At 42.5% G+C, this 12,176-nt stretch overlaps 1 protein-coding gene across 1 annotated transcript; it reads right to left on the bottom strand.

Annotated features, from left to right (window-relative positions):
* Nucleotides 1-1,350: 1,350 nt before the first annotated feature.
* ppp1r1c (protein phosphatase 1, regulatory (inhibitor) subunit 1C) lies at nt 1,351-11,803 on the bottom strand. The gene is made up of 6 exons (XM_030787328.1): nt 11,723-11,803; nt 10,438-10,498; nt 6,785-6,816; nt 6,377-6,443; nt 2,755-2,952; nt 1,351-1,418 (listed from the first exon to the last, which is right to left on the bottom strand). Exons 1-6 carry the CDS (start codon nt 11,801-11,803, stop codon nt 1,351-1,353), a joined length of 507 nt encoding a protein of 168 aa, XP_030643188.1.
* Nucleotides 11,804-12,176: the final 373 nt, after the last annotated feature.

Here is a 12,176-nt window from a genome sequence, read left to right as displayed (position 1 = left end):
CGTCAGGTGCTGGTAAGGTGTGTCTACCTGAGATGGAGGGCGTCAGGTGCTGGTAAGGTGTGTCTTTGCGTCGGGGCGGCTCGGCTGACGGCTCCTCTGCGAGTGTGTGGAGGGGAGACTGGGCAAGACGTGGAGGATGCTGGGTCTCTCTGTCGCTCTCTCCTGCTCTCTGTCGCTCTCTGTCGCTCTCTCCTGCTCTCTGCGAGTCAAAATGCTCTCTTCCTGCGCATGGAGACATAGCATGAGTTACCTTATTACACTGAGGAGAAAGAACACAGCCCTTCACAACCGTTCTCAACCATTCCTGCTGATTTCTGAGAGTCCTCATGTTCAGTCCATTTATCACTGGGTCCTGGTTGAGAGTGAACCGGGTTCAGGTTGAGAAGGCCAGTTTAGCTTTATTCCATCTAAATCTGAACTCATCCTCATACTCAGCCGTGTGCACCACCATGTGTAAACACACGCACGCACACGCACACATAAATACACACACACAGGCACACACACACACACACACACACACACACACATAAATACACACACACACACACACACATAAATATACACACACCCATACTTGCAGTAACAGCTGTGAGAAATAACTGCAGTTACTGCTGTTTGTTTGGGGTTTTGTTTTTTTGAGAAGTTATAGATCACATCATACGTAATACTGCAAAAGGACAATTCTCATCTGTTGCCCATAGTGTAATGCGAAAAAAAAAAATTAAAAAAAGATTTATCCTTCATCTGTCCATTAGGTACAATGGTTAAATGAAATTCCCACTGAAGTGAAAGGGGTTTCAGTGGCATGACACAGAGCCTATCGCTCAGAAGGTGAAGAGAAATCCTGTCACCATAATTGATTTTTACCATCAAGGAGGTGAAATTAAACGTTTATTTGACTGGTTCATATTCTTACAGATTTCCATGAAACCTCATATGAATCCAAAAACATTTTTTTCCCATGAAACCTCAAATGAATCCAAAAACTTTTTTCCCCAAAATAAATCAACACAACAGATCTGTGTGTGCCAGAAAATATGCTGCCAGAGTTTTTCATACATAGTACAGGTTTTCATCATATCAGAGCTACCAAAGGAAATAAACAAAGAAACACAACAAAGCTGTTTGTAACATAAACATTCAATATTGGATCAGAAATTGTAGAAAACATTGAATGCATATTTCATTTAAATAATTACAGAACAAATAATTGCTGACTGTTAAACAGAGGTAAATTGCAGTGTCCAGTGAAGAGCTGAAGTGTATATGTTGGTACAGACAGTCAAAGCAATTCCAAGGAATGAATATATGTATTGAATATACAGAATAACATGTACAATGAGAAGGTTATCGGGAAATAGAGGACGGACTTGACATGTTTTTCTCCTGACACTCTGAAGTCTCTGAAGACTCTCCTGTGTGTCAATGTACAAAATAATAAATAAATAAATAAATAAACAAATAAACAATAACAATGATAATAATAATAACAACAACGATAATAATAATAATAATAATAATAATAACAACACAGAGGAGAGAGGGAGAGAGAGAGACAGGAAATGCTTATTAGCAAGACTACATTATTCACAATACACAGCAGATGAGCCATCAGACAGAGCTTTTCATGTATTTACTCAACTTTCACTTTAGAGCAATCATCTTCATAACTACATATAACAGTGCTGACACCATAGAGCCAGGTATGTTCATAACTACATATAACAGTGCTGACACCATAGAGTCAGGTATGTTCATAACTACATATAACAGTGCTGACACCATAGAGTCAGGTATGTTCATAACTACATATAACAGTACTGACACCATAGAGTCAGGTATGTTCATAACTACATATAAGAGTACTGACACCATAGAGCCAGGTATGTTCATAACTACATATAACAGTGCTGACACCAAAGAGTCAGGTATGTTCATAACTACATATAACAGTGCTGACACCATAGAGTCAGGTATGTTCATAACTACATATAACAGTGCTGACACCATAGAGTCAGGTATGTTCATAACTACATATAACAGTACGGACACCATAGAGTCAGGTATGTTCTTAACTACATATAACAGTACTGAAACCATAGAGTCAGGTATGATCATAACTACATATAACAGTGCTGACACCATAGGGTCAGGTATGTTCATAACTACATATAACAGTGCTGACACCATAGAGTCAGGTATGTTCATAACTACATATAACAGTGCTGACACCATAGAGTCAGGTATGTTCATAACTACATATAACAGTGCTGACACCATAGAGCCAGGTATGTTCATAACTACATATAACAGTGCTGACACCATAGAGTCAGGTATGTTCATAACTACATATAACAGTACGGACAACACAGAGTCAGGTATGTTCATAACTAGATATAACAGTGCTGACACCATAGCACTGATACTCTATATTTAGGCGTGTTCATAACTGATAGATGTTCCCAAATGCCTTTCCACTTCTTACAGTGTTTTATGCAATTTGTCCCAGAGACTCTGACAGCGAGAGAATCACTCATGTATTCTCACAAGTTCTTAATTACTTGCACATAATACAGTGCAGTTTACTGACTCTTCAAAATGACCCAAAATGTAAACAATAGCATCTCTCTGCAGCCAACACAGACATTCACAGTTGCTGAAGTGACAGTAGGTATTCTAGCTGCAGCCCATGCTCTTCCATGACAAGGTTCATTTTTCAGGCGGATGTTGCCATTTTAGCTATGGACTTACCCCCAGCCTCACTGTTGGCTAGCTGAAACTCCGAACTGACATAAGACCCGCTGGGCTGTGGGCCGCTGTGATTGGCCCACTGAGCTGCGTTACCATAGTGCTGCGCTGTAACGGGACTGGGCGTGTCTGGGCTGTCACAGTGCCCTGTCTCCATCTGCTCCTGCATCTGAAGGCGCTGCTCCATCACCAGCTGGAGTTCTGCACTCAACACAAAATACACACCACAGTGCCACAGAGACATGGGGCCGTCAGCACAGGGTCCGCTGTGTCCGGGTAAACCATGCTCCACACCTGACTGGGCAACACTGGCACGACTGTGTCGGAACATTTAAAGCCAAAGGAAGAGTCGGAAGGTTGGCAAATTCACATGCATTAATATTTGCCCTGGACAATGTACAATAGTCTGCTGAACAAGCAAACCGTTTTTGGCATCAACTCTTATATTTGCTGCTAGCAAACGAGCGTTCATAGTCTTAATGGAGAAGAGAAATACAGGCAGCATATCTGCTGGCTTCATGTCCGATTGGAAAGAAAATGCAAAATCCACTATAAGTAGAAAACCAGCCCATGGTTAAGGGTGTCAGATACTGATTGGTTTGGATGACACTTATAAGCTTGAAATGAACTCTTGTCGTGCACAGGACGGATCCCATATGCAGCGATGCACCTTCCATCAGGAGCATGTCGGCTTATGTACTGACTTTATTATGATGAAATGCTATGTAAACATGATGAGATGAGTATGAATATGAGTATGAATTCAAAACCTGAAGTATAAGGTTAGTACATACAGTATGTACTGTACAATATAATAACAAAAATTAAAATCAATTTAGTGACAAACCAAGCAAAACTAAGATACAGTATAAAAGATTACCAGTTAAATATTTTCAGCGTTAGTTCATTCTTCATTATGTGTGGCACAGAAAGGGACACACACAATTAGATTGCATGGCAACCTGCAGCATCTCAACACATAGCCTGTGTTCCTACTGAGGACCAGTGATCCACATTCACAAATTAATTTCCCATGTATAGGATCTTCAAGATCTACAAATGATCCCATGGCTTTGTCTTAGATCTATGAGGCCTCATGGCCTGACTTTGTCGTACATTTTGTTGATATCTGACCCCTGCCACCATGCCAGTAACCCTAAATTAGTTGTGTCCCAGTCAGAAAAGCCACAAACTCAGACCATCAGGCCAAGTCAGAGAGGGGGGTCCTATGTCAATTCAAAACACTCGACAGTGTTGATTTATTAGACAGAACTCCAAACACTCTGCAGTGTTGATTTATTAGACAAAGCCCCAAACACTCTACAGTGTTGATTTAATAGAACTCCAAACACTCTGCAGTGTTGATTTATTAGACAAAGCCACAAACACTCTACAGTGTTGATTCAATAGAACTCCAAACACTCTACAGTGTTGATTTATTAGACAGACCTCCAAACACTCCACAGTGTTGATTTATTAGACAAAGTCCCAAACACTCTACAGTGTTGATTCATTAGAACTCCAAACACTCTGCAGTGTTGATTTATCAAACAGAACTCCAAACACTCCACAGTGTTGATTTATGAGACAGAACTGCAAACACTCTACAGTGTCGATTTATTAGACAGAGCTCCACACACTGTAGCGTTGATTTATTGAACTCCAAACACTCTGCTGTGTTGATTTATTAGAACTTCAAACACTCCGCAGTGTTGATTTATTAGACAGAACTCCAAACACTCTGCAGTGCTGATGTATTAGACAGAACTCTGGTCAGCCATCCATTTGAGGCCAGGGCACTAAGATGATATAGCTCTACATCAATCGATAGCTGAAGCTAATGTGGATTTAGCACATCCATTCCAGGAAATGGCTCAATCATGAGTCAGCGAGGCAGCCCCTCCACCCCCCACCGGCCCTGAAAAGCATGCTGACAGCGATCAAAAATCGTTCTTTTAAAAGACCCTGACAAGGCAGAGATACACATGACTACTTATAAGAGAGAGAGAGAGAGAGAGAGAGAGAGAGAGAGAGAGAGAGACGAGGAAGTGCACATTCATGCTCCATTAAGAAATTTAGGACAGTTGGTGATACCACATTTCATATGCCTGAAACGGAGGATACTGAGGATAAAATTCAGTAAACTAATACCACCTTTGGTAAATACTATCATTCAACCAGTACATACTTCATTAGAAGACACAGGCACTGTAAATGGTATATTAGACTTACGTCATAACAAAGCCTCTGTGTATGACAATATGTACTTGTGTGTGAGGTTCACTCACTATACATCTCTGTAATTTTACACGAACATATTCAGACCTGGCCCTGGCCTTCTCGTCATTAAATACACTGAACCCACTGTCTGACATATCACAGGACAGCTGGGACGTATGACAATATGAATTCATAAAAAGAGGTCAAGATCAAAAAGAAAAGGACAAATTAAAAAACAGAGTGAAAAATAAAAATAATTAGAATTAAAATCCTTAGAAATGACAGAAATGAGAAGCAGTTGTGTAACTTGGAATAGCTGCTGAAACAGAGTACAGAACACACAGTGACCAGATGTCAGTGATAGGAGGAAAAATCAGCAGACATTATGTTACGGCAATTAAACCCTGTGAGGGTGCATGTTCCACTCAGATTATTATTTACTAAACAAATACATTCTCTACTGAACACACAGATGCTATTCTGAACACACAGATACCATACTGACCACACAGATACCATACTGACCACACAAATACTACACTGAACACACAGATACTACACTGAACATTTGGATCATTTACTGAGTGTACAGTATCTGGGCCGAGGACACGGTAAAAAGACACGTCCATAAATAAGGCTTATTCTGTCTCATTATGATTAAATTTGCACTAACCCAGTGTCCTATCACTTCTCTGAGAGCTAGTCATTTGTCTAACCGAGGATGTTTACTTTCATCCATTTCCATAACGCGCCAACCCTGCCCTTGTTTTAATGAGAAAATTCATTAAAATATCCTTGTGTGTGAACAACACAAATTCTTATACCACCTACTTAATTACTTCTGTAATATTTTCGGTTGAAAACAAAGACCTATCTTTAGTGGTCTTTGTGGTACGAGTCATAAACATTATGATTTATCAGAAAAACAAGCAATATCTGTTTCAGCGTCTCTGACACAGCCACAAAATAACTCACCACTGGCTCACCATTGCTTGGGTAAATATCAAGTCAGCAAACAATGAAAACTAGCCCTTTAAAAAGAAGGCGGACCAATCCCATGGCTAAAATAATGAAAAGTCCACTCACAGGCGGTAATGTTAAGTCATGTGAGAGTGGCACTTAGGAGAACACTTACACGTCTGCTATTCTCTGCAGTAACACACTGTGACACTGTTTGTGTGTCTGAGACTGAAGAGCTCAGTGTGACAAATGAACAGTGTGAATAGACGATGAGCTTTTCAGCGGGAAAGACCAAGGTGAATGAGTCTGATGCGTCTGCTGTCAAAAAGAACGTGACGTGTGTGTGTGTGTGTGTGTCGCATTCACACACTTCTGCACAGACACAGTGTGTCAGCGTAAATGACAGGGTGTTGCGCGGTGTTGTGTGGAGTGCTGTGTCGTGTACCTCTCACGGTTGGTGGTGTGTATACACTCTGCTTTCTCTGGGCAGGAGACAGCTGGGTACCGGGAGCCTGGGGCAGACAGTGGAAAAGAAGGGTATGAGTGGACAGATCTGATTTCACTGACTCTATTTCAGGGGCTCTGCTCAGCCTGCTAATCAATGAGAAGTGCATCAGAGCAGGATCTAACGGAGAGAATCTGAGCACAGAGCTGTGTGGAGAGGGACTGACCCTCTCTCACATCCACATACCAACAGAGAGATGAGGCAAAAATACCATGGGACAGTCAGAGTTGGAGGAAGATCAAACTTACATGTTTGTGTGTGTTTGTGTGTGTGTGTGTGTGTGTGTGTGTGTGTGTGTGTGTTTGTGTGTGTGTGTGTGTGTGTGTGTACAGAGTGTATAGTGCTTACCTCTCCTTGACTGCTTGTTGTCTGTTTGTCATCTGTAGGGAAAAAGAGAAAACTTATCTTATTTATGTACACAAACAGTTTTGTTTAGGATCCACGGCTAATAGAGTTCATCTCATAATTAAAGTCTTCACCTGACTTGTCTTTATTTAACAAGGCAGTGAAATACGTGGTCTACACACATACAAAACCTGTTGTGTCGTTTGACTTACTGGCTGAAATGTCAACGCACAACTATATATCTCTAAACCTTATATTTACAGTCTTGTGCGTTTACGTTTATGTTTATGTTTACATTCCAGGAGGGCGTTGTATTGTCTTCTACTGAGGCTCATTGTTCAGAGAGAGAATTCACTGAGAGCAAGTCTTGGCAATCGTTGGGTTATCATCCTCCAGTAATCAAAAGTCCCAGAAAGCTCCTCAGTGACCAGTTAAAACAACCGGCGTGTGTGACGTTAAGTGAATTAAAACTGATCTCTGGAGAACATACAAAAACCTGTTTGGGTTTATGAAAAAGTCATTTCGATTACGTAATTAGAGCATACAGTTATGCAAGCATAATTTGTTCATAACTACAAGATGGGGAGATTTTCATCACTTTCAACGGCCGTCATGTATTTAAACACAAACTGAAATATTTTCACATTAATTGCGATTATGTCAGTGAAATGGAAAAAAAAAGACTCCTTATTTACAGAAAAAAAAAAAACCCAGACACCTTGTTCAGAAATCCACTCTGGGATAAACTCACAGACCACAGCTATTTCTGTAGTGTAAACTGGAGAACTATGACAAATGTTTACAGACTTTTATCATGCGGAATGGCTCGGTTGATTAGTTTATAATGAATCATCCCCTGGAGAGGTGGACTCATTCTATATGATCTCCTAATGCATGCAGCCAGTGTTTCCAGACAAGCATACACTGTATACAAAGGGCAAGTCTCCCATAAATCCCACACAAATCATGTGCGTGCGACGTATCTGTGAGCCGCAGTTTCACAGGCACTGACGTAAAGGAATGGTAAACCTGCTTGTTGTGGCCGGTGGAGAGCCCAGTATAAAGCTGGGCTCCAGTCCCCGGACTCCCATTAAGCACCTGAGTTCCTCCTCCTCCTCCATACTGCACGTCCAGTCATTCACAATGTGCCAGGAAGATATTTTATTGAGATTTTCTACTTTAAATGAGCAAAAGGAGTGAATATAGAGAAAAAAAGAGAAAAAAACAGTAACCTCTTATAAACTACAGTAGCCAAAGGCCAGTGTTTTACTAGCCTTCCTTCACTGAAAGCGTGGTCTCCACACAGGAGAACATTACTGCTGAAACACATTAGCTAGGGCTGCAGCCAAAGCCACGGGCTCTGGAGCACTTACACCACAACATTTTCCAATCTGCACTCCATTAGTCTATCAGAAATGTTGAGCCTCCAGCCAAACTTTGCCAACTGCGAAGAAATGATCGGTTTCATGACAGAGAGGCAGTCGTGTGACGCAAGTTTATGAAGGTTTTGAAAAAGTGCCTTCATACAGCATCAGGGCCACGCTTTTCATCACAGAGAAAAATCCCAAGAGGACAAAGAGCTGCTTGTTGCGTGAATGTGGCTCTTTCTAACTGAACTCCCACACGCAGCTTACATTACTCATCCAAATGCCAAAAAAATAACACAGCTTAAACTCACATAAATCACAACGCAGCCAAACCAACCAACCAGAAGCCACTTATGATCAGAGATGTGAGTGTATGAAAATAAAGAGTTATCAAACTCACACTCTTTGTGTTCTCAGCTTGCCAAGCTTCCTAGGCAGTTGTCTACTGAGAGTGGAGAGGGAGGGGGGTGTGAATGAATGAGTGAAGATTAAGCACTAAACATTTTCCAGCATTGGGCAATAATTGCAGGCTTTGTGTGTGGGGTGTAGTCTCACTGGCAGTAATCATCTAATGCTGGGTAAAAAAACGGCCTGGCTCAAGAGACAGAAATGAAAAGGGAATCAGCCCAGGACAGAGCTGGAGCTGGTCTCCCACCCAGCAGGCATGTGGAAAGAAAGACTGGCTACAGTCAGACATTTTAATTGCCCCCCAGAAGATTTCTGCTGGACCCTTCATCAGGGAGTGACCCCCCCCCCCAACCTGTCCATTCACTGAACAGTTAGAGTGAAGATTTCTCCTTCACTGTGCCTGCACACGAAGACTTACCTACAGAGAGAACAAAAGACTTTGCATGCTATGCCTATTCAGCCAGACATAAGAGAGGAAGCCATTTTTTGATGGACAGATTGGTTTTCAAACAGAGGAGTGTGGTCTTAGAGGACAGAGAGGATGCACTGTCATAATGCAGCTGAGACGATTGCTCTTGGTTCACTGGTGCTACACAGCCAAACCACGGTGTGAATGAAAGCTTGTGTGATCAACCTCATAGTTAGGGATAGAGGCTGATGTGTAACCATGGTTGTCTTAGGACGTCTGTGGACCAGCTTTTCCCTTACAGTCAAAAAGGACCATCATTGTACTCATTTTGATTATGTATGAAGGAAACCGCTCATGAATTCCTAAAACCAATGTCACGTTTACTGTTCAAAACTTTAAAGAGTGACTCCTAAAAATATTCTTGTCTCAGATAAGTTCTCCTAATCCATTCCTAATCCAAAACAGCGTGCTATGGTTAAAGATTAACATCCAAGCCCCACCGCCAGCAGTTTTCATGGAGGGTTGTGCTTAATCTGACACACCTCAGCTTGTGGCCGTATATGATCTTATCTGGCTGAGTCAAGTAGGTCGGAGCGTGTAGTAGAACCAATACCCAGCAACCTGCAGCGACTGCCTTCCTTTCTTCTCCATGTAACTGAGGCTTAAACCATAAGATTTGCTTGAAATGGGCGTCCAAACAAGCCCAGGTCCTCGCAGATCTGTCGTGAGATAAGACGCAGTTTGAATGGCAGCATTTGTGAGTACAGCATTAACTCACTGCCAGGCAGTCTGCAGCGCTTCACTGGCTCCGTATGCCGACGCCACGGGAAGCTTGTTTGTTATGTTTCAGCCCGTGACGTGCAATCACGCACACAGAGAGTTACGCTGTTCCAACTCAAGGTTAGATCAGACATCGCAGTTCTCTGCCAAACCCTCCGTACTCTTCCTGCTGCTGAAAACTCAGCGCAAAACAATTCTTTCTCAGCTGTCCATAGGTGATAATGGAAAGAGACTTATTTTCAAAATAACTAATGTTTGTCCTTTGGCTGTAGAGAGCATGCCCTTGGCTCTCAGATAGTTAGTGTTGCTATTTCTTTAAATAGTGTCACTAGAAATTGCTGATTGGGTAGAAAACCCCTGCATTTACCTTGGCCTCCTCGATAAAGCCAAAAGATCATCAACAAATGGAGAGCAAAAGAATGGAAAACGACCTGAGTCCTGTATTTTAAAATAAGGATCTTCAGTGAGTGACTCAGTGAAAGTGATCCTGAAAGCGTGGACATCTGACAGTTAAAAGCCAAATCACGACAGAGAACGATTTCCGTTCTGTAGCCGTACGTTAACAAGACCTGGCCTGGCTGTAGTCACATGACCGGCATGACTGCACGTTCTACACGGCCGTAGAGAAAGCCGTCATGTGACTGGTAGCACACACACACAGCGGTGGGGGGGGCTCAGGGTTCGGGTTTTACCTGGTGCACTGGGGTCGTTGTAAATGACCAGTGTGGCGGGCGTCGGTCTCCTTTTGCGAATCTGTGGAGGATAAAGACACCGGTTACACTCCTCTTTAATGACAACCACTGTAATTGCACAACCTCGGAATCAGTGACTTGGTGGAGGGAGAACCTTTAAAATCAAGCTCACCCTGTTTGTAGGGCACTACTGTGCAAGCAAAAAAGAGAAACCTCATTCTCTTTTGATTTGTAATAGCTAAAGACATATGCTGAAATTGATATTTGTCTGTTTACAGAGTCACAGAGAACAGAATCAGTGGTTCCTTTTGTGCTGTGAACAGGTAAACCAGCCACTGACTGGTCAAACATCACAGATAAACCAGCCACTGACTGGTCAGACATCACAGGAAAACCAGCCACTGACTGGTCAAACATCACAGATAAACCAGCCACTGACTGGTCAGACATCACAGGTAAACCAGCCACTGACTGGTCAGACATCACAGATAAACCAGCCACTGACTGGTCAGACATCGCTGGTAAACCAGCCGCTGACTGGTCAGACATCACAGATAAACCAGCCACTGACTGGTCAGACATCACAGGAAAACCAGCCATTGACTGGTCAAACATCACAGATAAACCAGCCACTGACTGGTCAAACATCGCTGGTAAACCAGCCGCTGACTGGTCAGACATCACAGGTAAACCAGCCGCTGACTGGTCAGACATCACAGGTAAACCAGCCACTGACTGGTCAAACAGGGCACTACTTCCGCTGGTTACTGTGTCAGGAGAAAGCCCCATACATAAACATGCTTTTAACACATACCAACACCAGCTAGAGTATTAAATGGTTATACCTGTAATATTGCAGTTTAAATAAACTAAGTCCACACATATATTGAAATACCTGGGGATGATGACATTTTGGTGCTTACCCGTAGCGTGTGTATTAAAATAGCTTCTGTTTGTCAAAACATGTATGTATAAATGGATGAACCATACATAACACACCAATGTTTTCAGACCAAAACAGTCAGAATGCATTCACAAGTCAAAATTCGTTTTCATTTGTAACCTTATCACTGATCGCTCTAAGAAGAATATTTACCAAAGCTCAGAATTACAGGAAGTAGTTTGGGAGGGTCACTCTCCATTCCCTTTCCAGCAAATCTAAATCCCAAAACTGATTTAGCAGGAACCAGAACAAAGACAAGCCATCTGTGGAAGTCTCAGGAGAAGCCAAGGCTTCCATTAGACCCAATGTAATTAGAGATTTCTCTCAGTGCTGTCTACTCACATGCTCCGCAGCCTGAGGATCCAACTGACTCTGGAATAGAGGCACAGCAAACTGGATCTTCTTAGGACTGTTGGGCTCCATGTTTAGTTAAGAGAGAGAGAGAGAGATTACAGAGAGAGAGAGACAGAGAGAGGGGGATTACAGAGGGAGAGCAGCTGTATGTTACATACAGCAAACAGCAGCCTCTCCACTGGCCCCCTTCTTATGAGGCTCTGGACAGCCCGCCCCTGTCCGCTTCACCCAGAGAGAGAGAGAGAGAGAGAGAGAGAAAGTCAGAGAGAGAGACAGAGACAAAGAGTCAGAGAGAGAGAGAGAGAAAGTCAGAGAGTCAGAGAGAGAGACAGAGACAAAGAGTCAGAGAGAGAGAGAGAGAGAGAGAGAAACTGTCCTGACACACTCTGGCCCTGCCCTGAGTGACTCTGTCCTCTGGTACATTTAACTGCTACACTGGGCT

The sequence above is a fragment of the Chanos chanos genome, chromosome 10 (genome assembly GCF_902362185.1).
Source record: "Chanos chanos chromosome 10, fChaCha1.1, whole genome shotgun sequence".
NCBI lineage: Eukaryota > Metazoa > Chordata > Actinopteri > Gonorynchiformes > Chanidae > Chanos > Chanos chanos.
This window is presented reverse-complemented; position numbering and strand designations above follow the sequence as displayed.

Coding starts and splice junctions, on each gene's coding strand:
- ppp1r1c (XM_030787328.1), bottom strand. CDS start 11,803: ATGGAGCCCAACAGTCCTAAGAAGATCCAGTTTGCTGTGCCTCTATTC. Junction 6,817..10,437: donor CAACGACCCCAGTGCACCAG/GTAAAACCCGAA, acceptor TTTTCCCTACAG/ATGACAAACAGACAACAAGC. Junction 6,444..6,784: donor CAACAAGCAGTCAAGGAGAG/GTAAGCACTATA, acceptor TGTCTGCCCCAG/GCTCCCGGTACCCAGCTGTC.